This window comes from Salvelinus sp. IW2-2015, linkage group LG32 (assembly GCF_002910315.2).
Source record: "Salvelinus sp. IW2-2015 linkage group LG32, ASM291031v2, whole genome shotgun sequence".
Taxonomy (NCBI): Eukaryota; Metazoa; Chordata; class Actinopteri; order Salmoniformes; family Salmonidae; genus Salvelinus; species Salvelinus sp. IW2-2015.
In genome coordinates, this window is record NC_036871.1 from 20,946,635 (window position 1) to 20,972,451 (window position 25,817).

The 25,817-nt window shown below is 39.9% G+C and overlaps 1 protein-coding gene across 3 annotated transcripts in view; it reads right to left on the reverse strand.

The window, feature by feature from the left end:
* Positions 1-21,475, reverse strand: part of slc6a9 (solute carrier family 6 member 9) — an 86,350-nt gene extending 64,875 nt beyond the window's left edge. The window contains exons 1-2 of one of the 3 annotated variants that reach the window (XM_023977933.2): positions 21,157-21,475; positions 37-312 (exon numbers count right to left, since the gene is read on the reverse strand). In XM_023977933.2, coding sequence (XP_023833701.1) covers positions 37-66 — 30 coding nt within the window. In that variant the 5' untranslated portion in view covers positions 67-312; positions 21,157-21,475. Of the gene's footprint in view, positions 1-36; positions 313-1,807; positions 1,974-21,156 lie in introns of those variants that run through there. The other 2 variants (XM_023977934.2, XM_023977936.3) reach the window with 2 other exon arrangements.
* Positions 21,476-25,817: the final 4,342 nt, after the last annotated feature.

A 25,817-nucleotide genomic window follows, 5' to 3' on the forward strand; every position in this document is an offset into this window, starting at 1 on the left:
GGCTGAATAGAAATACAAACAAAAACCCCAACTCACCACAATCACCGAAAATGACTTTTCCTCCATGCTTCAGTCAGGGGGCGCTTTCAAGTGGAGGGACCTCTTTCTCTTTCGTGACGATGTGGTCTATGTCTGTGCTGCTGTGTGTCTCTTTTTGGGACTCGTCTTCTTCTGGACACTGGTGTGCTTCAGTAGCAGCAGCTCGCGTGCGGCTTCGCCCCGTTGCTCACTCGATTCCCTTGTTTCAGACCGCAGCTGAAGTGGCGTCTTTGCTTTGTGTTAATTCTCCCCTAATCCAGGAACGTTTCTATGCTGTGAAACAGACATGTGACAAGGAGGGGGGTGGAGGCAACACTTTAAGTTCCTTTCCCAATTTCAAACAATTTCATCACTGGAAAAATGTCACTTTTGTCCCTCCCCGTCTAAATGTTCAGGACACTTGTTTTTAGCTGAGCACCAGTGGTGCTGATATCTCTCCAGATAGGAGAGAAAACTAGATGAGCATTTTCCTGAAAACCCGTCACTGAAACAATGTGCTATTGTACAAACAGATGACTCTACTGTTGGTAAAAAACTCTGACTTCTCATTGACTGCACATTGCACAACAAGTGCAGAGAGCAGTAATCAAAATTAACCCAAGAACATGGGAAATTCACAGTGTATATAAATACTTCTCAGCATAAATTGGTTTGTAACTTAATTTTGCATTTTTCTATTTGATTCAAGTATGTGACAAATGTTAAATTGTTCAACTCAAACACTATATTTGGAGCACTTTGAAATACATTTGGCTACTCTCTGTATCAGGGGAGGACTGTTAATCCTATAAACAAAATAATTTCATGGGAAAATGCAAAGAAAGTCACTATAGCAAAAATGTGTTAAATTGAATTACCCAACAACATGACAATACAATTTATCTAAGTATTATTACAACATTTTTTTAAATATAAAATAATAAATAAATAAAGGCTTCCAGGAAATATGGGCATTATAAAGCTACTATGCCCATTTATCCTTAAGGGGGAAAAGTACAATGAAGTAACACACAGTTAACATATTTAAGCTGATCTATATCTATTTAACTTGTTTTTCAAGTACTGTATGACACATTTTTTGGATGTTTTTGCGTAGGTACAATGTTATATAATATATCCGGAACCTAATCCAAACAATTTAGCCTACTTCTGAAGTCAGGACCCTCGTGCAAAACAACATAATATGACAGTTATAACTTGTAGCTTCACCAGTTTCAAATCTCCCAGGTCATACTTGTCTATTTTACACTCGCCAGGTCTTAACCTCTTCAGACACGTCTTAACCTCTTCAGCCAGGTCTTAACCTCTTCAGCGTCAATGCTTTGGGAGTCTGTTGACCTGACATACCACAGTGTGGTAGAATGGCAAGGCTACTTAGTTAGTCTTGTCCTCAGTTTAACTCAGCAAATGTGAGTCTGACCAACTGACCACTATATTACACTGCCTAGTAGACTATATTCATCATAGTGCTATAATATATTTATGCTACAAAGTACTACTTTAAAAAACTAATTTTGTCTTAGTGTTTTTGAGGGACATACATCAAATCCAAATCATAAACATGACCACAGCAATTCAGCCAAGGCACTTTCTACCACAGGCCTACTTCTCTATCAACACTACATCAAGAGCATGCTGTAAAAAGGTTTGCCAAATATAGCTCCCGTTCAAATGTAACGCACAGATAAATCAAACATGCTCCTTGGCCAAATGTTGAACCCAATGCAACAAAGAAACATTTAAACATTGATTAAAAAACAAGTCTTACCATCACAGAAGTAGCAATGCCCCTCAAAGAGAACAAGGTTTGGGTTTTACCAGACAGCGTAGGCTTTAAAAGGAACTACAAGATAAGATAGGATGTCAGGCTCAACAGTGAGGAACTAACTGGTCTGCAGAGTGTACCGTCCTGTAACTATCCCACGCTCTCCACTCAGTTAGTTCTGTTAATTTCCCTTAGGTCTGCTCTAGTAGTACATATGAGTGTTGCGCCACAACCATTGGAAACCCCTGGGAGGAGTGAAAAGGGGTTATTGGTGGAAAAATACAGGTCTGGTCTCCTTTCCTGTGTTCTCAATCTGAACACCCATTGCCGAGAATGAGTAGACTATGTCCAAATCATCTATTTATTTCTTTGACTAACCTATATCTAACTGCATCGATGTAGAAATGTTCCTGCTGACAATTTAAAAAGGATTAACTAGGCAGTAACTAAGCCTAGGGTTTCTTAGAATATTAGGAAACAATTTACAACATGATCATAACTGTGTAATTATTCTGGTAAGTACAGTGACAAGTTGTTATTTGTCATTGTAACACTGTACACCAAATTCAGTCAATGAAGTATGTTCTACAAATCTAAAAACGAGCTTAATTTAAACTGTTTTAAGTATAATAATAAGTAATAAAGTTACATATTACATTGTACTTACAAGAATAATTAGGCCACACAACACTAAGAGCGCAGTTCATCTATAGGCCTACATGCCCATATGTGACCGACCACCTCGATTTGGTCTTTTGTAGCAAAATTGTGTTTTTTACATTGTCTAAAAGTAGAGACTCAGGAGATACAAAATGGTATATCATACACCACACATTCCCAGTGGGTCAGACGTTTACATACACTCAATTAGTATTTGGTAGCATTACCTTTAAAGTGTTTAACTTAGGTCAAACATTTCGGGTAGCCTTCCACAAGCTTCCCACAATAAGTTGGGTGAATTTTCCCCATTCCTCCTGACAGAGCTGGTGCCACTGAGTCAGGTATGTAGGCCTCCTTGCTTGCACATGCTTTTTCAGTTCTGCCCACAAATTTTCTATAGGATTGAGGTCAGGGCTTTTTGATGGCCAGTCCAATACCTTGACTTTGTTGTCCTTAAGCCATTTTGCCACAACTTTGGAAGTATGCTTGGGGTCAAGACCCAAGACCCATTTGCGACCAAGCTTTAACTTCCTGACTGATGTCTTGAGATGTTGCTTCAAAATATCCACATCTTTTTCTTCCCTCATGATGCCATCTATTGTGTGAAGTGCACCAGTCCTGCAGTGCTGCAGCAAAGCACCCCCACAACATGATGCTGCCACCCCCGTGCTTCACGGTTGGGATGGTCTTCTTCAGCTTGCAAGCCTCCCCCTTTTTCCTCCAAACATAACGATGGTCATTATGGCCAAACAGTTCTAGTTTTGTTTCAGTACGAGCTTTGTCCCCATGTGCAGTTGCAAACCATAGTCTGGCTTTTTTATGGCGGTTTTGGAGCAGTGGCTTCTTCCTTGCTGTTCGGCCTAGGACTCGTTTTACTGTGGATATAGATACTTTTGTACCCGTTTCCTCCAGCATCTTCACAAGGTCCTTTGCTGTTGTTCTGAGATTGATTTGCACTTTTCACACCAAAGTATGTTCATCTCTAGGAGACAGAACGCGTCTCCTAGTAGAATACACAAGGTGCGTTTTCGAAATTTGGCTGTGCATCAGAAGTTTTTCTCTTGTTATGTCAGTCACTAACAGTCACTCAATAAGCCTTGTAAGTTAGTCTAGCCAGCTACAGTATCTAAACTTGTAGTAATCATGAACAAATACCGACCGGACACACAGGGCACGTGCCCAGAGCTCCTGACCTCCAGGGGGCCCCATTGATTTTTTTGGTCAATGTCACTCAGATATCATATTAACATGGCATAAGTCATAGCAAAGTGTGTAGAATTGCAGGAAATTGTTTTGCCCACAAGGTGAAGGGGGTCCCCCAATATAATCTCACTTAGGCCCACCAAAAAGAGGCATGTTTTGAAAACATGAGCTTGGATCACAGGAAAACACTGAATTTCTGAAAAGGTTTAAGAATCTCTGACATAGACCATATCTATGAGATCATCAGGTCCTAGATACACTTGCCGGGAACACATCTTCCTCAATGCTCTCTTTTCTGAGTAGACCTTGGCTTAGGCTAACTTATCGATATTGAGATGGCTCATGTTCGGAAGAAAGATGACTGTATTTCAGGAGGAATTGTGGGATTAATGACCAAAGGTCAACATCTAGCCTGATAACTACGTATTTGCAATTAGGCCATAGGTTCCTTGTTAAGTCAACTTGTATCACTCTAATTAAAAGGTGTAGTGAGGCAGCTAAGCTGAAATATCCATAACGATAGTTAATTTTGTGTAAAAAGCACCAAGTGGGTCTAGCTGTTCGGCTCTAGCCATTTAAAAACAATAATATATTCTAACAATGGGATCAATATTGGCTTTGGTTATGTTTAGCCTATAGATGAATGAGTGAAGTGTCTGCCATCACATCAAGCAGATTAATTCATATTAAGTGGGCAGGTTCTAAAACTTACTTGACCCTTGTCCTATAGCCTCTTCATAGCCAATTTTAGGCTAAGTGGTGTAGTTGAATTCAGCAAATCCCATTACTCTTATCCTAAGCAATGGCAGGAAAAGCAGTAATGACAATCTGCTATGGTATGATTGGCCTCCTCCTACTGTCTCTGTAGTTACATGATACTAAACCTCCTCCCCTACCCTCCACCCACCGCCCCATAGATAGCACTGGGGCTCACACTACAGATCCTCACTGCTGTTTGTTGGGCTAGGGCTAAATATGGCATTAACTTTTGAGAGAGTTCACTAAAACCAAATCCAACCAGCTAAGTGTGCTATTGGGAAAGACATTATAGATAGACTTTAAAAGTTATTTTCGTAGTAATTACTGGCATTATTATCAGTTGTGTTGTTTCGCTTCTCCTTTATAACCCCTCTGTTATGTCTGAGTGGGTAAGAGGACACACTACTTCACCAGAGACAGATATAGGCCTAGACCTAGTGTCAGTTTCGTGGTATAGTGGAGATGTACAAAGTATTGAATTTCACTATTCTGGAGTTTCTGGTTTATGCTAAGGATGAGTGACACCCAACTGGTGTCTGAATATAACGCAAGTTACTCACTGGACTTGAAAAAAATCAATGAACATCTATAAACATTGTGGTCTGGCTGTAATACAGCAAAGCAGCTTCTTGTTGGATTTTTCACTTGTCACTGGGTGAAAACACTAAGCCAAACTCTACTCCAGTCCACCTGACTATAACAGAAAAAGTTGAATGACCTATCGTTGAATTAACAGTGATGACATATGTGACTAATTTCAAGAAGAAGCTAGGCGTGTGTCACACGTCACTGGTTCACAGGATAGGTATTTGAAGATAATTTTTTTGTAGAACTTCCTTCTGGAACATGTGAACTTTCATGTGCCTTAATAACAAACTTTTATGCCATCTGTAAATACGAATAAAATTGTTAAAATTACGAACCTAGTTGGTTTTGCAACGGAAAAAGTCAGGAACCTTCCCGCTAGCCATGATTGGCTGAGATAATGGATGGGCTGGACATGCCAAGAGATTAGTTTGGATCGGTCTGCCATGTAGCCCACTTCTGTCTATAACATGAGCTGCTCAGTATGTGTAGATAATCATTGCTATTGTGGCTATTTTGAAAGATAGCCATGGAGAACTGCAAAATTGTTCCTACTGCTCTCAACAACATTGCTGCCCTGAATTTAGCAGGATCTATCTACAAAGATCAGTTGGAAAAAGTTGTGATGACTACTTTCTGCACACGGTCAGTGTGAACCGGAGTGACTTGACACATCTGGCCAAACAAGCTGTAGCTAGCTACAAACAAAACGGAAAAGACACGCTGCCATGAAGTGTTTATCCATGTAAGGGGAAAGGGGGGTGGGTACCTAGTCAGTGGTCCAAATGAATGTATTCAACTGAAATGTGTCTTCACTCAACCCCTCTGAATCAGAGAGGTGCAGGGGGCTGCCTTAATCGAAATCCACGTCTTCGGTAAGAGTCTATCTAAATGTTTTGATGTAATACGTTTCTAATGCTGTTTTCTTTGCAAGTTAAAGTGTGCTGTTAGATAGCTAGCGAACGTTAGCTCGCTGGCTTGCTAGCTGACATTAAGTGTATGATCTGTGTAGTAATATTATTCGTATCGCAGCAATCCATTTGCATCGCTAGTTATAGCCAAACGTTAGCTAGCTAGCTAACAGTAAACCTAGTTGGTTAGCTTTAGCTACCTTCAGATTAATACGACAGCATTTCATGCATGGTGGCGATCTATGACGATCTGTTTGTACTGTAGCTATGGGTTGGGATTATGGTTCATTGTTTAGCTAGCTACATGTCTAAACAAAAGACTCTACCTCGCCAGATCATTACATGACCCATAGCCAGGTGTCTGGTCATTTATTGTATTTCATGAACATATGTACATGTCTAGACAATAGTGACCCATCCGCTAGATGTGGCTGGGGGGTGGTTATAGCATTTCTATAGTTTAGACAAGTTTAGACAAGTGTGTCTTGGTAAGCATCCCCTAATAATGATAAAATATTGATTTAATATTTTTATCTGGACACTTTCTATTTTTGATATTGTTACTATGCAAGTAACCATTTCACTGCACCGTTTAAACCTTCTGTATCCTGTGCATCTGACAAATAAACTTTGATTTTATTTGATATAGTGTGTGTTTACCAGAGACAGTAAATGTGAAGAACAACATGATCTGCACCAAAGTCAGATTAGGATATAGGCCAAGGACTAGGCAAAGTGTATTTCTGGTTTTTCCTTATTGTATGCTACTACCTTTACCACTTTTAGTCTTAATGTTTGGTTGTTTACTACACTACCTTACTCACTCTGTTTAGCACATGACCTGACGTGAATCCTTGAAGAGATGTGTGGGGCTAAGGCTATATATGCTAACGAGTGCAAACGGGGAACAAAAATATTGCAAAGACAGGCAGTCCAACTCATAAAGTTATACATATAAAGGAGCTACCGATTGTAATTTTTGGTGAGTTTGGACATTTGCAAGCGAATGTGAACAAGAGACATTGTGCAAATGAACAGTCAAGGCTCTGGAGCAGCATGTGTGGGGTCTGGAGTCGCTAGGGCAACAGGACTGCCTGCTCTGCTTGGAGAAGATGGAGGAGGAAACGGCCGAGAGGGGAGAGGAGACAAAATGCAAGGAAATCAAAATATATCAGTGGCAGCTGTACAAATAACTCATCCAAAGGGCTTTGACTTTTCAAACACTTAGATACGCAAGTTAAACTTGGGGGTCGCAGTAACGTAGAATTATTTATTTTTCACACAGGAAAAAAAGTAACAACACATAAGAAGTACTGTATCTTGCTGCGTTTACAAAACGATCTAAAACGCTTCTTATTGTAATTTTTGCTCGGCATCAGACAAATGTTGTGCTTCAGTTGCACTTCTCCACTCGAATGACAATTCACAAACGGAGAGTGCTCTGACTGATGTGTAGCTACGTCTCTCGGTTTAGCTAGCATACTTTTCTCAGGTAAAATGCAAGATTAACTTTAAGAAAAACATTAGGAAGTTTAGCTGGTGTCACGTTCGTCGTATGAATCGGACCAAGGCGCAGCGTGGTATGCGTACATTCTTTATTATTATAAGAATGAACACTGAACAAACTAACCAAAATAACAAAACGAACCGTGAAGCTATATGAATAGTACAGACAGGCAACTAAACATAGAACAAGAACCCACAAACACCAAAGGGAAATGGCTACCTAAATATGATCCCCAATCAGAGACAACGATAAACAGCTGCCTCTGATTGGGAACCATATCAGGCCACCATAAACATACAAATACCTAGACCTATAAAACCCTAGACATACAAAACCCTGGACAATACAAAACCCCTAGACAATACAAAAACTAGCGTATCCACCCTAGTCACACCCTGACCTAACCAAAATATAAAGAAAACAGAGATATCTCAGGTCAGGGCGTGAAAGTTGGCTACATTTTTTCTATGATCAACAGAAATATGATGGCCATGCATAGTTTTTACAAAAAAATATATTGCGTTTTCATTGTAAGCTCATTTAGCCTACTTCTGTGGCTGCCAGCCAAATAGCATTGCACTTCTTTTGTCATCTGATGAAAATTAAGCTATTTTATGCCAAATGTGTAGCACTAATGTATTTTCTGTGAAGAAAAACTATATTTGCACGTCCCTGATCACTCAACGGAAGCAATTTTTTATATTTTTTTATTTATTTTTTACCCCCTTTTCTCCCCAATTTCGTGATTACGTTCGTCTCATCGCTGCAACTCCCCAACGGGCTCGGGAGAGGTGAAGGTCAGGTCATGCGTCCTCCGAAATATGACTTGCCAAACCAGAAAAAAAACATAATCTACACAAAATGACTCATAATGACAAAGCAAAAACAGGTTATTAGACATTTTTGCAAATGTATTAACATTTTTAAACCGAAATATCACATTTACATAAGTATTCAGACCCTTTACTCAATACTTTGTTGAAGGACCTTGACAGCCTCGAGTCGTCTTGGGTATGACGCTACAAGCTTGGCACATCTGTATAGCAGGTTTTCATCAAGGATCTCTCTGTACTTTGCTCCATTCATCTTTCTCTCGATCCTGACATCCCCACAGCATGATGCTGCCACCACCATGCTTCACCGTAGGGATGGTGCCATGATTCCTCCTAACGTGACGCTTGGCATTCAGGCCAAAGAGTTCAATCTTGGTTTCATCAGACCAGAGAATCTTGTTTCTCATGGCCTGAGAGTCTTTAGCTGCCTTTTGGCAAACTCCAAGCAGGCTGTCATGTGCCTTTTACCGAAGAGAGGCTTCTGTCTGGCCACTCTACCATAAGGGCCTGATTGGTGGAGTGCAGCAGAGATGGTTGTCCTTCTGGAAGGTTCTCCCATCTCCACAAAAGAACTCTGGAGCTCTGTCAGAGTGACCATCGGGTTCTTGGTCACCTTCTCGACGAAGACTCTTCTCCCCCGATTGCTCAGTTTGACCAGGCGGCCAGCTCTAGGAAGAATCTTGGTGGTTCCAAACTTCTTCCATTTAAGAATAACAGAGGACACTGTGTTCTTGGGGAACTTCAATGCTGCAGATTTTTTTTTGTACCCTTCCTCAGATCTGTGCCTCGACACAATCCTGTCCCGGAGCTCGACGGACAATTTCTTCGACCTCATGGCATGGTTTTTGCTCTGACATGCACTGTCAACTGTAGGACCTTATATAAACAGGCGTGTGCCTTTCCACATCATGTCCAATCAATTGAATTTACCACAGATGGACTCCAATCAAGTTGTATAAACATCTCAATGATGATCAATGGAAACAGGATGCACCTGAGCTCCATTTTGAGCCTCACAGCAAAGGGTCTAAATACTTAAGTAAATAAGGTATTTAAAAAATAATAATAATAAATTAAAATTTGCAAAAAAAATCTAAAAACCTGTTTTTCTTTGTCATTATGGGGTATTGTGTGTAGATTGACGAGAAAAACATTTTATTTAATCTATTTAAGAATAATGCTGTAATGTAAAAAAAATGTGGGAAAAGGGAAGGGGTCTGAATACTTTCCGAATGCTACGGCATATGCAGGTATCTTAGCTAGCAAACTAGCGAGCCAGCTAACTTTAGTTTATTTAGCCTACTTAGAGATTGATGGCTGAGGCCCAATCAGGGACAATTATGGAAAATCCAACAGCTATGCAGTGCCTTAGACCACTGCGCCACTCGGCCACTCACTAAATTACTAAATTAAGTCTTTGACCACATTGTATTGTTACTTTGGTGCATAAAAACGAATGCATCTTACCCTTTAAGCAAAAGTTTGAGTTACGCACATCAAGTAGGTCCCCCCATATGGTAATACCTATAGAGAACGTATTAAATTACTAGATTACTAGAGTTCAATTCCAGAATTTGGCAAAATGGAAGCCATCTTGGTCAGGGAAAATCCAAAACCAGTCTAATTGGAATGAATGGCAATAGTGGCATACTGTAGGTGATGGCTTTCCTGCCTTTACTTATGCAGGAAAATTAAAGTTAGGCATGTGGTGTATCAAAAAATGTGTAATAGAAATGCTATCACCCCAAAATATTGTTGTTTTTATACCAATTATACCAATACCAAGGTTTTAGACCAATTTTTGGTATAAATAGCCTCTAAAATATATGTAAACAGACCATAAATGTCTCAGATTTAGTTTTCTTGGAAAGCTACTGTATGAGTGCTATTATATGATACAATAGAAACCGTGGATGGATGGCAGCATTCGCGCAAAACTGAAAGCGCGAACCACTGCTTTTAATCAGGGCAAGGTGACCGGAAACATGACTGAATACAAACAGTGTAGCCATTCCCTCCGCAAGGCAATCAAACAAGCTAAGCGTCAGTATAGAGACAAAGTAGAGTCGCAATTCAATGGCTCAGACATGAGAGGTATGTGGCAGGGTCTACAGTCAAACACGGACTATAAAAGGAAAACCAGCCACGCCGCGGACCACGATGTCTTGCTCCCAGACAAACTAAACAACTTCTTTGCTCGCTTTGAGGACAATACAGTGCCACCGACACGGCCCGCTACCAAAACCTGCGGGCTCTCCTTCACTGCAGCCAACGTGAGTAAAACATTTAAATGTGTTAACCCTTGCAAGGCTGCCAGCCCAGACGGAATCCCCAGCCGCGTCCTCAGAGCATAAGCAGACCAACTGTCTGGTGTGTTTACGGACATATTCAATCAATCCTTATCCCAGTCTGCTGTTCCCAAGAGGGCCACCATTGTTCCTGTTCCCAAGAAAGCTAAGGTAACTGAGCTAAATGACTATCGCCCCGTAGCACTCACTTCCGTCATCATGAAGTGCTTTGAGAGACTAGTCAAGGACCATATCACCTCCACCCTACCTGACACCCTAGACCCACTCCAATTTGCTTACCGCCCCAATAGGTCCACAGACGACGCAATCGCAATCACACTGCACACTGCCCTAACCCATCTGGACAAGAGGAATACCTATGTAAGAATGCTGTTCATCGACTACAGCTCAGCATTTAACACCATAGTACCCTCCAAACTCGTCATTAAGCTCGATACCCTGGGTCGCGACCCCGCCCTGTGCAACTGGGTCCTGGACTCCCTGATGGGCCGCCCCCAGGTGGTGAGGGTAGGTAACAACATCTCCACCCCGCTGATCCTCAACACTGGGGCCCCGCAAGGGTGTGTTCTCAGCCCTCTCCTGCACTCCCTGTTCACCCATGACTGCGTGTCCATGCACGCCTCCAACTCAATCATCAAGTTTGCAGATGACACTACAGTGGTAGGCTTGATTACCAACAACGACGAGACAGCCTACAGGGAGGAGGTGAGGGCCCTCGGAGTGTGGTGTCAGGAAAATAACCTCACACTCAACGTCAACAAAACAAAGGAGATGATCGTGGACTTCAGGAAACAGCAGAGCGAGCAGCCCCCTATCCACATCGACGGGACAGTAGTGGAGAAGGTGGAAAGTTTTAAGTTCCTCGCGTACACATCACGGACAAACTGAAATGGTCCACCCACACAGACAGCGTGGTGAAGAAGGTGCAGCAGCGCCTCTTCAACCTCAGGAGGCTGATGAAATTTGGCTTGTCACCACAATTCATCCACAAACTTTTACAGATGCACTTCGAGAGCATCCTGTTGGGCTGTATCATTGCCTGGTACGGCAACTGCTCCGCCCACAAGCGTAAGGCTCTCCAGAGGGTAGTGAGGTCTGCACAACGCATCACCGGGGGCAAACTACCTGCCCTCCAGGACACCAACACCACCCGATGTCACAGGAAGGCCAAAAAGATAATCATGGGCAACAACCACCCGAGCCACTGCCTGTTCACCCCGCTATCATCCAGAAGGCGAGGTCAGTACATCAAAGCGGGGACCGGGAGACTGAAAAACAGCTTCTATCTCAAGGCCATCAGACTGTTAAACAGCCATCACTAACATTGAGTGGCTGCTGCCAACATACTGACTCAACTCCAGCTCACTTTAATAATGGAAATTGATGGGAATTAATCAAAAATGTATCACTAGCCACTTTAAACACTGCCACTTAATATAATGTATATGTATATACTGTACTCTATATCATCTACTGCATCTTGCCATCTTTATGTAATACATGTATCACTAGCCACTTTAAACAATGCCACTTTATATAATGTTTACATACCCTACATTACTCATCTCATATGTATATACTGTACTCTATACCATCTACTGCATCTTGCCTATGCCGTTCGGCCATCGCTCATTCATATATTTTTATTTTTATGTACATATTCTCATTCATTCCTTTACACTTGTGTGTATAAGGTAGTTGTTGTGAAATTGTTAGGTTAGATTACTTGTGAGATATTACTGCATGGTCGGAACTAGAAGCACAAGCATTTCGCTATACTCGCATTAACATCTGCTAACCATGTGTATGTGACAAATAAAATTTGATTGATCAGTCTAAGTCCTATCATCAACTGATTTGAGCCAGTGTCTGTGGCTGTGGATTGACTGCATTGTTTGAATGGTTATTCTAATGTTTGCCTTTCAGTCTGATGAGGGTATACTTTCATACTAAAGGTCGACCGTTTAATCGGAATGGCCGATTAATTAGGGCCGATTTCAAGTTTTCATAACAATCGGATATCGGGAATTTTTTGACGCCGATTTTGCTGATTTAAATATATATATTTTTTATACCTTTATTTAACTAGGCAGTCAGTTAAGAACACATTCTTATTTTCAATGACGGCCTAGGAACAGTGGGTTAACTGCCTTTTTCAGGGGCAGAACGACAGATTTTTACCTTGTCAGCTCAGGGATCAATCTTGCAACCTTACAGTTAACTAGTCCAACGCTCTAACACCTGCCTCACGAGGAGCCTGCCTGTTACGCGAATGCAGTAAGAGACACGGTAAGTTGCTAGCTAGCATTCAACTTTTTTATAAAAAACAATCAATCATAATCACTAGTTATAACTACACATGGTTGATGATATTACTAGTTTATCTAGCGTGTCCTGCGTTGCATATAATCGATGCGGTGCGCATTCGCGAAAATGGACTGTCGTTGCTCCAACGTGTACCTAACCATAAACATCAATGCCTTTCTTAAATCAATCAACAGAAGTATATATTTTTAAACCTGCATATTTAGCTAAAAGAAAGTCAGAGTATATGCAACAGTTTGGGCCGCCTGGCTCATTGCGAACTAATTTGCCCGAATTTTTAGTAATTATGACATAACATTTAAGGTTGTGCAATGTAACAGGAATATTTAGACTTATGGATGCCCCTGTTAGATAAAATACGGAACGGTTCCGTATTTCACTGAAAGAATAAACGTTTTGTTTTCGAGATGATAGTTTCCGGATTCGACCATATTAATGACCTAAGGCTCGTATTTCTGTGTGTTATTATTGATAATTTAGTCTATGATTTGATAGAGCAGTCTGACTGAGCGATGGTAGGCACCAGCAGGCTCGTAAGCATTCATTCAAACAGCACTTTCGTGCGTTTTGCCAGCAGCTATTCGCAATGCTTCAAGCATTGAGCTGTTATTCGACTTCAAGCCTATCAACTCCCGAGATTAGGCTGGTGTAACCGATGTGAAATGGCTAGCTAGTTAGCGGGGTGCACGCTAATAGCGTTTCAAACGTCACTCGCTCTGAGACTTGGAGTAGTTGTTCCCCTTGCTCGGCATGGGTAATGCTGCTTCGATGGTGGCTGTTGTCGATGTGTTCCTGGTTCGAGCCCAGGTAGCGGCGAGGAGAGGGATGGAAGCTATACTGTTACACTGGCAATACTAAAGTGCCTATAAGAACATTCAATAGTCAAAGGTATATGAAATACAAATCATATAGAGAGAAATAGTCCTAGAATTCCTATAATAACTACAACCTAAAACTTCTTACCTGGGAATATTGAAGACTCATGTTAAAAGGAACTACCAGCTTTCATATGTTCTCATGTTCTGAGCAAGGAACTTAAACATTAGCTTTATTACATGGCACATATTGCACTTTTACTTTCTTCTCCAACACTTTGTTTGTGCATTATTTAAACCAAATTGAACATGTTTCATTATTTATTTGAGGCTAAATTGATTTTATTGATGTATTATATTAAGTTAAAATAAGTGTTCATTCAGTATTGTTGTAATTGTCATTATTACAAATAAATGTTAAATAATCGGCCGATTAATCGGTATAGGCTTTTTTTGGTCCTCCAATAATCGGTATCGGTATAGGCGTTGAAAAATCGTAATCGGTCGACCTCTATTTCATACCAGCATGAATGACAACGCTAAACAAGAAAGACATTTTAAATTTTGAGGCGGCAAAACATGGATGTTGGCCTATATAAAAAATACATGGTATCTGCTACTACTCATAATACTGCATGCCTGGCATTCTGAGATGCTCTCTCATACCAGTCAGGTTAGTTAACACCATCCCGTTAACACCATCCCAAAAACAACAATGAAATATTTGGGCACAAAAGCACACATTGGACACGGCAGTCTCCCTTCAGTTTAATTATAGAGCTTTGGGAAATTTCCATTAGGGCCTACAGTGCTGTGTCTGTCCGTCTCTCACCCATCCCTCATCTTGGGCGTCTTCCTACAATGCAGTAGTGAGTGTCACGGAGACACTCTCCTCATTCACACACTGTGATAACTGAAATGTAGGCTACTCAATAGGTCTAGGCTACACGCGGTATTCGGATTCATTTCATGGTTTTGATTTAGTGCATTGTCGAGTTTTAATGCGGCCTTATGTAAGAGTAGACTACTTGTGTCGTAGCATTACTAGTGGCACAATCCAAATTATATGATACAAATTAGGCCTACTACAAATGTCTTTGATTTAGGCCTATATCAACAATGTTTATGTAACAGGTTTTCAGCATAGTGTAGGGTAAGGTTTAAAGGCAGTGTAGCACTTACAGTGCCTTCAGAAAGTATTCATTTGATGACACTTGACTTATTCCACATTTTTCCGTGTTACAGCACGTGTCAAACTCATTCCACTGAGGGCCAAGTGTGCAGGTTTTTGCTCCTCCTTGAACTTGATTGATGAATTAAGGTCACTAATTATTAAGGAACTCCCCTCACCTGGTTGTCTAGGTCTTAATTGAAAGGAAAAACCAAAAACCCGCAGAAACTCGTCCCTCCGTGGAATGAGTTTGTCACCCCTGTACACAGCCTGAATTCAGAATGGATTCAATTTATTTTTACCCCATAATGACAAAGTGAAAACATGTTTTTAGATATTTTTGCAAATGTAGTGAAAATTAAATACAGAAACATCTCATTTACATAAGTATTCACACCCCTGAGTCAATACATGTTAGAATCACCTTGGGCAGTGATTACAGCTATAAGTCTAAGAGCTTTGCATACGTGAAATGTACAATATTGGGACATTATTATTCTTCAAGCTCTGTTATGTTGGCTGTTTATCATTGCTAAACAACCATTTTCAAGTCATGACATACATTTTCAAGCCGATTTAAGTCAAAACTGTAAATAGGCAACTCAGGAACAATGTCGTCTTGGTAAGCAACTTCAGTCTATATTTGGCCTTGTCTTATAGTTTATTGTCCTGCTGAAAGGTGAATTTGTCTCTCAGAGTCTGTTGAAAAGCAAACTGAACTAGGATTTTGCCTGTGCTTAGCGCTATTCCATTTATTAGAATTTTTTTAACTCCCTCGTCCTTGCCGATGACAAGCATACCAATAACATGATGCACCCCTCCACCATGCTTGAAAATATGAAGAGTGGTCCTCAGTGATGTGTTGTGTTGGATTTGTCCCAAACATAACACTTTTTATTCAGGACATAAAGTTAATTTCTTTGCCACATTTTTTGCAGTTTTACTTTCTTGCAAACAGAATGCATTTTCTGGAATATTTGTATTCTGTACAAGCTTCCTTCTTTTCACTCTATCATTTAGGTTAGTATTGTGGAGTAACTAAATGTTGTTGATCCATCCTCAGTTCTCTTATCTCAGCCATTAAACTCTTTCTGATTTAAAGTCACCATTGTCCTCATCGTGAAATCCCTAAGGACTTTCCTTCCTCTCCAGCAAATGCCTGTATCTTTGTAGTGATTGGGTGTTTATTTTTTGTAAATTTCATTTAACCTTTATTTAACTAGGCAAATCAGTTGAGAACAAATTCTTATTTAAATGAAGGCCTACCCCGGTCAAACCTTAAACCGGATGACGCTGGGCCAATTGTGCACCGCCCTATGGGACTCCCAATCATCTCAGTGCTAGTGATGCCTCTAGCACTGAGATGCAGTGCCTTAGACCGCTGAGCCACTCGGGAGAATTGGTGTATTGATACACCATCCAAAGTGTAATTAATATGCCCCATGCTCAAAGGGATATTCAATGTCTGCTTTTTTTTCATTTTTTTTCATCTACCAATAGGTGCTTTTCTTTGGGAGGCAGGAAAACCTCCCTGGTCTTCGTGGTTGAATCTGTGTTTGAAATTCACTGCTTGACTGAGAGACCTTACAGATCATTGTATGTGTGGGGTATAGAGACTAAGTCCATGCAACGTATTATGTGACTTGTTAAGCCAATTTGTTATCCTGAAATTATTTAGGCTTGCCATAACAAAGGGGTTGAATACTTATTGACTAAAGACATTTCAGCTTTTCATTTTTTATGAATTTGTAAACACCATTAAAAACATAATTACACTTATATTTTGGGCTATTGTGTGTAAGTCAGTGACACAAACTCTCAATTTAATCAATTTTAAATTAAGGCTGTAAAAACAAAATGTGGAAAAAGTCAAGGGGTATGAATAATTTCTGAAAGCACTGTATCTGTACGACTTTAGTGCCACAATACAGGCCTAGGCTAGGCCTAATTCTGGTTTCACACTGCTTTGTGAAAACATAATACAGTACCAGTCAACATTTTGGACACCGACTTATTCAAGGGTTTTTCTTTATTTTTACTATTTTCTACATTGTAGAATAATAGTGAAGACATCAAAACTATGACATAACACATATGGAATCATGTACAGTAGTAACAAACAAAAAAAGTGTTAAACAAATCAATATATATTTATATTTGAGATTCTTCAAAGTATCCACCCTTTGCCTTGATGCCAGCTTTGCACACTCTTGGCATTCTCTCAACCAGCTTCACCTGGAATGCTTTTCCAACGGTCTTGAATGAGTTCCCACATATGCTGAGCAGTTGTTGGCTGCTTTTCCTTCACTCTGCGGTCCAACTCATTGTGTCTTGAATTCTAAATACAGCACTGACAATGTCACCAGCAAAGCAACCCCACACCATAACACTTCCTCCTCCATGCTTCACGGTGAGAACCACACATGCGGAGATCATCCATTCACTCTGCATCTTACAAAGACATGGCGGTTGGATCCAAAAATCTCAAATTTGAACTCATCAGACCAAAGGACAGATTTCTACCGGTCTAATGTCCATTGCTCATGTTTCTTGGCCCAAGCAAGTCTCTTCTTATTATTGGTGTCCTTTGGTAGTGGGTTCTTTGCAGCACTTCGGCCATGAAGACCGGATTCACGCAGTATCCTCTGAAAAGTTGATGTTGAGATGTGTCTGTTACTTGAACTTTGTGAAGCAATTGTTTGGGCTGCAATCTGAGGTGCAGTTAACTCTAATGAACTTATCCTCTGCAGCAGAGGTAACTCTGGGTCTTCCTTTCCTGTGGCGGTCCTCATGAGAGCCAGTTTCATCACAACACTTGATGGTTTTTGCGACCTCACTTTCAAAGATCTTGAAAATTTCATTTGACTGACCTTAATGTCTTAAAGTAATGATGGACTGTTGTTTCTCTTTGCTTCTTTGAGCTATTCTTGACATAATATGGACTTGGTATTTTACCAAATATGGATATCTTCTGTATACCACCACTACCTTGTCACAACACAACTGATTGGCTGATATGCATTTTGAAGGAAAGAAATTCCACAAATTAACTTTTAACAAGGCACATCTTTTAATTGAAATTCATTCCAGGTTACTACCTCATGAAGCTGGTTGAGAGAATGCCAAGAGTGTGCAAAGCTGTCATCAATGCGAAGGGTGGCTACTTTGAAGAATCAGAATTTTGATTTGTTTAACACTTKTTTGGTTACTACATGATTCCATATGTGTTATTTCCTAGTTTTGATGTCTTCACTATTAATCTACAATGTAGAAAATAGTAAAAATAACGAAACACCCATGAATGAGTAGGTGTGTCCAAACTTTTGACTGGTACTGTACGTCAGCATAAATACAAATTAAATGCAACATATTAGCTTACATCAGCTCCAAAAACTTGAGTTCTGGAGCCAGAAACTACAAAACATGTAGCTAAACTCTGGGTAGTGGAAGCAGGCTATTTCTGTCAGAGGAATGTCTTCAGAATGCCAGTGCAGGGCCAGCTGGCCAATGGTATCAGTTCACATTCTATGCACCTGGTCAAGACCTTCTCCACAACAGTGGTGTTTAGGCCCCGACCTAGGCCCTACATGCTAGTACAGTATGTATGTAAACCATTTAATGTCAACGTTTTCCTGCCTGCCTCCCCTCAGAGGATATAAACTTCTACAATGTGTGGATATTAGGCATACTATCTTTTAAACAATGGACAAATAAGTATAACATAAGTAAAGATAAGTAAAACAGGTCAAATTCTTCCAAATGTGTCTTAACAGTAGGCTATAACAACAAAAATAAATGCCATTTAGCAGACAATCTAATCCAATGCAACTTCCAGTCACACATACATAAATTTTGTTACATATGGGTGATCCTGGGAATCGGACTAACTATCCTGGCCTTGCAAGCACCATGCTCTACCAACTGAGCTACAGAGATACAATATTGTATAACATTTCCACTTAAGAAGACAATAATTTAGTTGAGCTAGTGCTAACTCATAGCTAAGTGGGAGAAACGAGACTAGGTGGAACTGATAGGAGTGTTGATGTACAGTGTCTTTTTTTTTTTTAAGGTGCATTAAATCCCATGTATTATTATTACATTATTATTTATTTAGTATTTTTTATTATGCTACTGCAAGCAAACAAAATAATGAATGAATGTCTTCCCGAGTTCTAACGTGACTGAACTGGAACAACATTAATATTGAAGCCAGGACTTTGATATCTTTAATGGTTATTTGTGGCAGTTTGGCAAAGGACTGTTATTAGAGAATACTTTAGAAAATAAACCTAGCTGATAATTAATAGGTCTACGCAAAACTAACATTTAGAACATACAGATCTGTGTGATGGATGCATTCTGTATGTTGTGTGGGAGGTTGCTGAATGACTTATTGTAAGTGATGAGGAATGTATACATTTTTGAACAATAAAAAAAAAAAATAACACAAACCATAGTAGTAGTTAGGCTAGACCTGTCAATTTTCTACGGTGAAGTTTGACAAAGTATTATTGTAGAGTATTTTGGGCATTTGGAAACAAGGTGGCATTTAGGGTGAATATTTAAATGAAGGAAACATTCACAAGCCATAACAGTGGGCTAGTTAAAGTACCTGTACCTGTTCATTTCCAAAGGTAAAGTGTGATAAAGTATTTTTGGAATTTGGAAAATAAACCTCATTCTATTCATTCCAATCCAGTTCATAGTGTTGTAATGGGATTTGGTCTAACCTGTTGAAATATCATCCATTCTTTCTTTTTTGAAAGTTGACAAATTTCCGAAAAACATTTGCTGTGTTATTTTTCTTTAGAAAAGTAACTAATGCTATAAAACACCATCAATACCACCATCACATTTACAATGGAAACATTGACCTCTGGGGGTAGCACCACTTCACAGCAGCAGCGCAGAAGAAATAGGCGTATTGAAAAATCACACTGCTACTAAATGATAATAACAGTCACAAACCAAAATATGTTTGGGACATTTGAAAATGTTCACAAGACATTTTAGCTAGCTATTTTGGTTGTGATAAAAGTTAGGCGGCAAAGAGCAGAGCCTAGAATTGGGTGTGAGAATCCCTACTGTGAAGGTGAGGGGGGCTGGGTTGCATACATGCATGTATAGTAGAGCTACTATTGACATAGGCTATTTCCCAGCTTTTTCACAAGCATTAGAGTGAGTATGGTTATAGACAAAAACCCTGACAAAAACCATAAAGATTACTGTCACCATAAATAATAAATTACACTAAATTACACATTAAATTGGGGGAGATTCACAAATGTCCATGGGGGTTCCAGGTGTTAAATTAAAGCTAAAGTCTAATGTGTTCTGCTGTCCCATGGTCATTTCAATAAATGGTAAGAAATGATACTAATGGGTTAAATGATAACCCAAGATCTCAGACTGTATTACTCCATTGTTTGTTTTTTCTTGTCAGTTGAGTGTTTGTAAACAAACAAGCTCCAAAATATGTCTAATAAAACTAAGACTCAAACCTTTCATCTCTACATTAGAATATATCTATGAATTAGAAGGTGATGATGATGAGCAGCGGCTACGCTATTTCCCCAGGCTTGACCCAGACCAATCCCTCAGGTTACCAAACAGTGTCATGCTGTTGAAATGGCAGAATGTGCCTTTAAAATTTTTGTAGACTTCTTGAACTTACTTTTTGAGAAATGTTCAACGTTGCACAGTGACTTCCTCTGATGAAGCCCTGACATCATGTAATGGTTGCTCAAGATTCTCACAGCGTATTTTGACAAAACCCACAGAAGCACAACAACCGGGAAAGTAACGTTAGCTGACACACTGCCACGTAATGTTAAATGTGGTCTTGCATTTTGTATCAGTAACTAAGACACCACTGTATCTTCAGTTCATTCATTCAAAAATAGACTTAGCTAGCAAGTGAATAGTTGGAGATAAATTCACTTTAGTTTTCGTTGAACAGGGAAACAACGTAATGGGCAAGCGTTGAAACGTCTGTATCACATCCTTGTTAAACAAATATGTATCATTCTCTGAGTAAACAACTAACGTTAGCTAGCAAGCTAATTTCAAGTATCTTCAGGAAAGCCAATATAGAAGCATTAACATATTTCCAGCATCCAGACATGGCAAGCCTACTAGCCCTTGTCTTTACTGTGGGCTAATACGGTTGATTGACGCCTCTATTCAAACTACTGAATGAGGCAAAACAACTAGCTAGCTATAACAATGTATGAACATCTTATTTGAATGGTTTGTGTCATTGACTGCTTACCATAGCGTGGTGTCGTGAACATATGGTGGTTAAATATCAATATAGAATCTTCGGAGTTTCATCACCTTGTCTTGAGCCTTCCTCTTCTTTCAAAATACGCCCCGTCTCTTACTAACATAATTTCAATAATTGCTCCGTCTATAATTTCAGTCTTGAGTGATGAGCAGCAGCGCGTGCATTAATCCATTCGCCACAGTTTGATCCAGTATCCACTACAAATGATGAGCTGGAACCGAGAGATTGAGAAACAGCTTTTATCTCCAGGCCACCAGACTGATAAACACTAGCTGACCTCCGCCCAGTACCCTGCCCCGAACCTTAGTCACTGTTATTAGCAGGCTACTGCCCGATACTCTACCCTGCACCTTAGAGACTGTCGCCCGATGTACATAGTCATTGAACACTGGTCACTTAATAATGTTTACGTACTGTTTCACCCACTTTATATGTATATACTGTATTCTAGTCATGACTCATCCTATATAATTAATTTTCTTATTTTTCTGGATTTTTCGCGACCACTAAACTTTGATTTGATGATGAATAATGACAATGATAAGAGATACTCATGAATATTACACTGATAGGTCATGTAGCTTGCCTGACATGCTTTTGTAACAGGCTTGCGAGCACATGCTGAAGAGAATGTGAAAGCTCCTTTGTGTGAAATCAGGTGGCTAGAAACAGCAAAACGTACTATGCAGTAGTAGGCTACTATGCATTGTAATTGAACCACCATTTGTCAAGAAATGATGTACGAGAATGACACTCTCAGGCTAAAATGATATCTAATAGCTGTCTACAAGTCTGTATCATTCGCAGGATATCTTTGCCGATTTCGGTGGAGAGAGACAGGTGCCAAGTGAGCACAGTCCAACTGTCACATGAAAAGACATTGAAATTTGGTCTGTCCACCCTGGCCTTGATTTCAACGTCAACAGACGTCATTTTGTGGTCTGGACCGGCTTTGATTTCAGGATCCACAGATATCCAGTACAGTACAGTAGAGCAGCAGTAGAGTAAAGTACAGTATAATGTATTGTAATGACCTGACTAGATCATAAAGGAACAATTGTCCAGACAGAGGGTTGAGTTTACGAATTGACGGTTTATTAACCCAACTTTACACAAGCTACTGTTTGGCCGTAGCCCATGCCAAATAAACAAAAGACACCCCACAAGCCAATCGTGACCTTCTCTTGTGAAGCCCAGACGTAAGAGAGAGAACAATGGCTAAACCTGGTCTTAACTTCCAATGCTCCATCCCCCTGCCCAACCCCCCTCCACGCCACTCCGCCAAACACCAGGATGCCCGGCATCAGAACATTCCAGGCATCCCGTGATTGGCAGATAGCAGGTTGATTGGCATGTCGGACCCCGCGAACACTGGTAAGTACAACACAACCCACTAATAGCCTACCACATAACACACCGCTGTCTGTGCGGGTCGCTACAGTATTATATTGTACTATACTGTACTTTACTTCACTGTACTATTCTCTACTGTACTCTACTGAACTAAACTATATTTACTGTACTGAACTAAACTCTACTGTGCTCTACTGTATTTGTTCAGAGTTGTTCAGTTGGTCAAGACTGACCACATTTGGTTATGTTTGGGGGCGGAGCTCATCAGAATAAAATCCAGCATGTTTCTGTAACCATTTCTGAGAATTGTTTTGCAATTTATGTGTGTTGTTGGTTTTTTCTATTGGTCTAAAAAACTCTGAACATGATCCCATCCAGTTCTAAAGCTTTTGAAAAAGCTACAAACAACAATGAAAAAAATAACTGTGAAAGGACACTGTGAGTCTATATTAAGAAGTTTATTTAATTGTATTTATTGCCAATTGCTAGATTTCTTTCCTTTCTTTTTTTGTGATTAATATTTGATTTGCCTATTTTGCTTTGATCTGCCTAGTTTGCCCTGTTTTGATGACTTAATTTAATTACTTATTATTTGTTGAACTTTTGATTTATTGAATGATAGATTTACACTTTTATTTAATTTGTTTGAACATTGAATCCTATATTGACTTTTGAAAAACCCAATGAAATGACCTGTTGAAAAAGCTAACATAAGTGCAGGTGACAGATGGGAGCAATAATAAATATTCCATTCTGCAGTATTCTGTTAGCTCCATTTTCCTATTTTAAAGGCCCAGTGTAGTCCCCAAAAATATGTCCCTGTGTTTTATATATAGTTTCAACACTATGAGGTTGGAACAATACTGTGAAATTGTGAAAATTATAATAATGTCATTTTTGCGTAAGAGCTGTTAGAAAAGACCACATTCAATTTCAGCCCATTTGGTGGGATGGAGTTTTGACCAGGTTGTAAATTAGCAAATAGACCAACAAGAAAGTGAGTTCCATACCTCACTAACAATAACAGCTAGTTTTCAGTTTTCCCCTCCCCACTCAAAACACTCCCTGACAGTCCTAGCAAAATTATTGCTTGAGAAATTGATCTTTGCTAAGAAGCATTTATTATTATTTTTTGACAATTTTAATTGAAAACAATCACAGTAAGGTACTTAATTGTTACCCAGAAAGGATTTGATATTGGACCTTACATTTTAATAAAAAACTGTTGAATGTGATGTAATGCCTTCTTCATTGACATAGATATACACTACAGTTCAAAAGTTTGGGGTCACTTAGAAATGTCCTTGTTTTTGAAAGAAAAGCAATTTTTTTGACCATTAAAATAACATAAAATTGATCAGAAATAGTGTAGACATTGTTATTAATGTTGTAAATGACTATTGTAGCTGGAAACGGCAGATTTTTTATGGAATATCTACATAGGCATACAGAGGCCCATTATCAGCAACCATCACTCCTGTGTTCCAATGGCACGTTGTGTTAGTTAATCCAAGTTTATTGTTTTAAAAGGCTAATTAATCATTAGAAAACCCTTTTGCAATTATGTTGGCACAGCTGAAAACTGTTGTCTGATTAAAGAAGCAATAAAACTGGCCTTCTTTAGACTAGTTGAGTATCTGGATTATCAGCACTTGTGGGTTCGATTACAGGCTCAAAATAGCCAGAAACAAAGAACTTTCTTCTGAAACTCGTCAGTCTATTCTTGTTCTGAGAAATGAAGGCAATTCCATGTGAGAAATTGCCAAGAAACTGAATATCTCGTACAATGCTGTGTACTACTCCCTTCACAGAACAGTGCAAACTGGCTCTAACCAGAATAGAAAGAGGAGTGGGAGGCCCCGGTGCACAACTGAGCAAGAGGACAAGTACATTAGAGTGTCTAGTTTGAGAAACAGACGCCTCACAAGTCCTCAACTGTCAGTTTCATTAAATAGTACCCGCAAAACAACAGTCTCAACGTCAACAGTGAAGAGGCTACTCCGGAATGCTGGCCGAGTGGCACCCCTAGAGGGGGGGGCGGGGGGGTACTGTCATGCCTGCTCCCGCTCTCCCTCTTTGGCGCTCGAGGGCGCCAGGCTGCCCTTCATTACGCACACCTGTCACCATCATTACGTGCAGCAGCGCTCATTGGACTCCCTTTGTTGATTGCACCATCTATAACTGTCTGCTCCCCCATTTGTTCCCTGTGTCTGCATTAATGTTGTTATTTGTTCTTGTCCAAACGCTATCCTGTCCTGTTCCATGTCATGTCCGTTGATAATGAAATGTTCACTCCCTGTACCTGCTTCTCGTCTCTACCAGCATCAACACTTACATAGTATTTTACTATGATATCAAAAACAGTATTCTTCATCTACAGTAGTTTACTGACCACTCAGAGTAGAATAACAAAAAATATTTTCCATTTGGATTCAATCCCATGTGTAATAAACATATTATTGAAGTATGCAAATATAAAAGGGAAAATGTGAATGTCATTGGGTTGCTTGGTCAGAGCTGTACCCACCCCACTGGTTAGTTTAGCCTCTGACCTAGTGCGGAGTTTACCCAGCTCAGGATTCCTCTGTTACGTAAACAAATGAAACCATAACAGGGCCTCCATGACAACAAGCCACAACCCCAAACAGTGTACATTGCATTCAGAAACTATTCAGACCCCTTGACTTTTTCCACATTTTGTTACATTACAGACTTATTCTAAAATTGATTAAATAAATTAAAAAAATCCTCAGTAATCTACACACAATACCCAATAATGACAAAACGAAAACAGGTTACTTTTTGTTTTTAGCAAATGTATTAAAAATAAAAACAGAAATACCTTATTTACATAAGTATTCAGACCCTTTCCTATGAGATTCAAAATTGAGCTCAGGTGCATCCTGTTTCCATTGATCATCCTTGAGATGTTTCTACAACTTGATTGGAGTCCACCTCTGGTAAATTAAACTGATTGGACAGATTTAAAAAGGCACACATCTGTCTATATAAGGTCCCATAGTTCACAGAGCATGTCAGAGCAAAAACCATGCCATGAGGTCGAAGGAATTGTCCGTAGAGCTCTGAGACAGGATTGTGTTGAGGCACAGATCTGGGGAAGGGTACCAAAACATTTTATGCAGCATTGAAGGTCCCCAAGAACACAGTGGCCTCCATCATTCTTAAATGGAAGAAGTTTGGAACCACCAAGACTCTTCCTAGAGCTGGCCGCCCGGCCAAACTGAGCAATCGGGGGGAAAGGGCCTTGGTCAGGGAGGTGACCAAGAACCCAA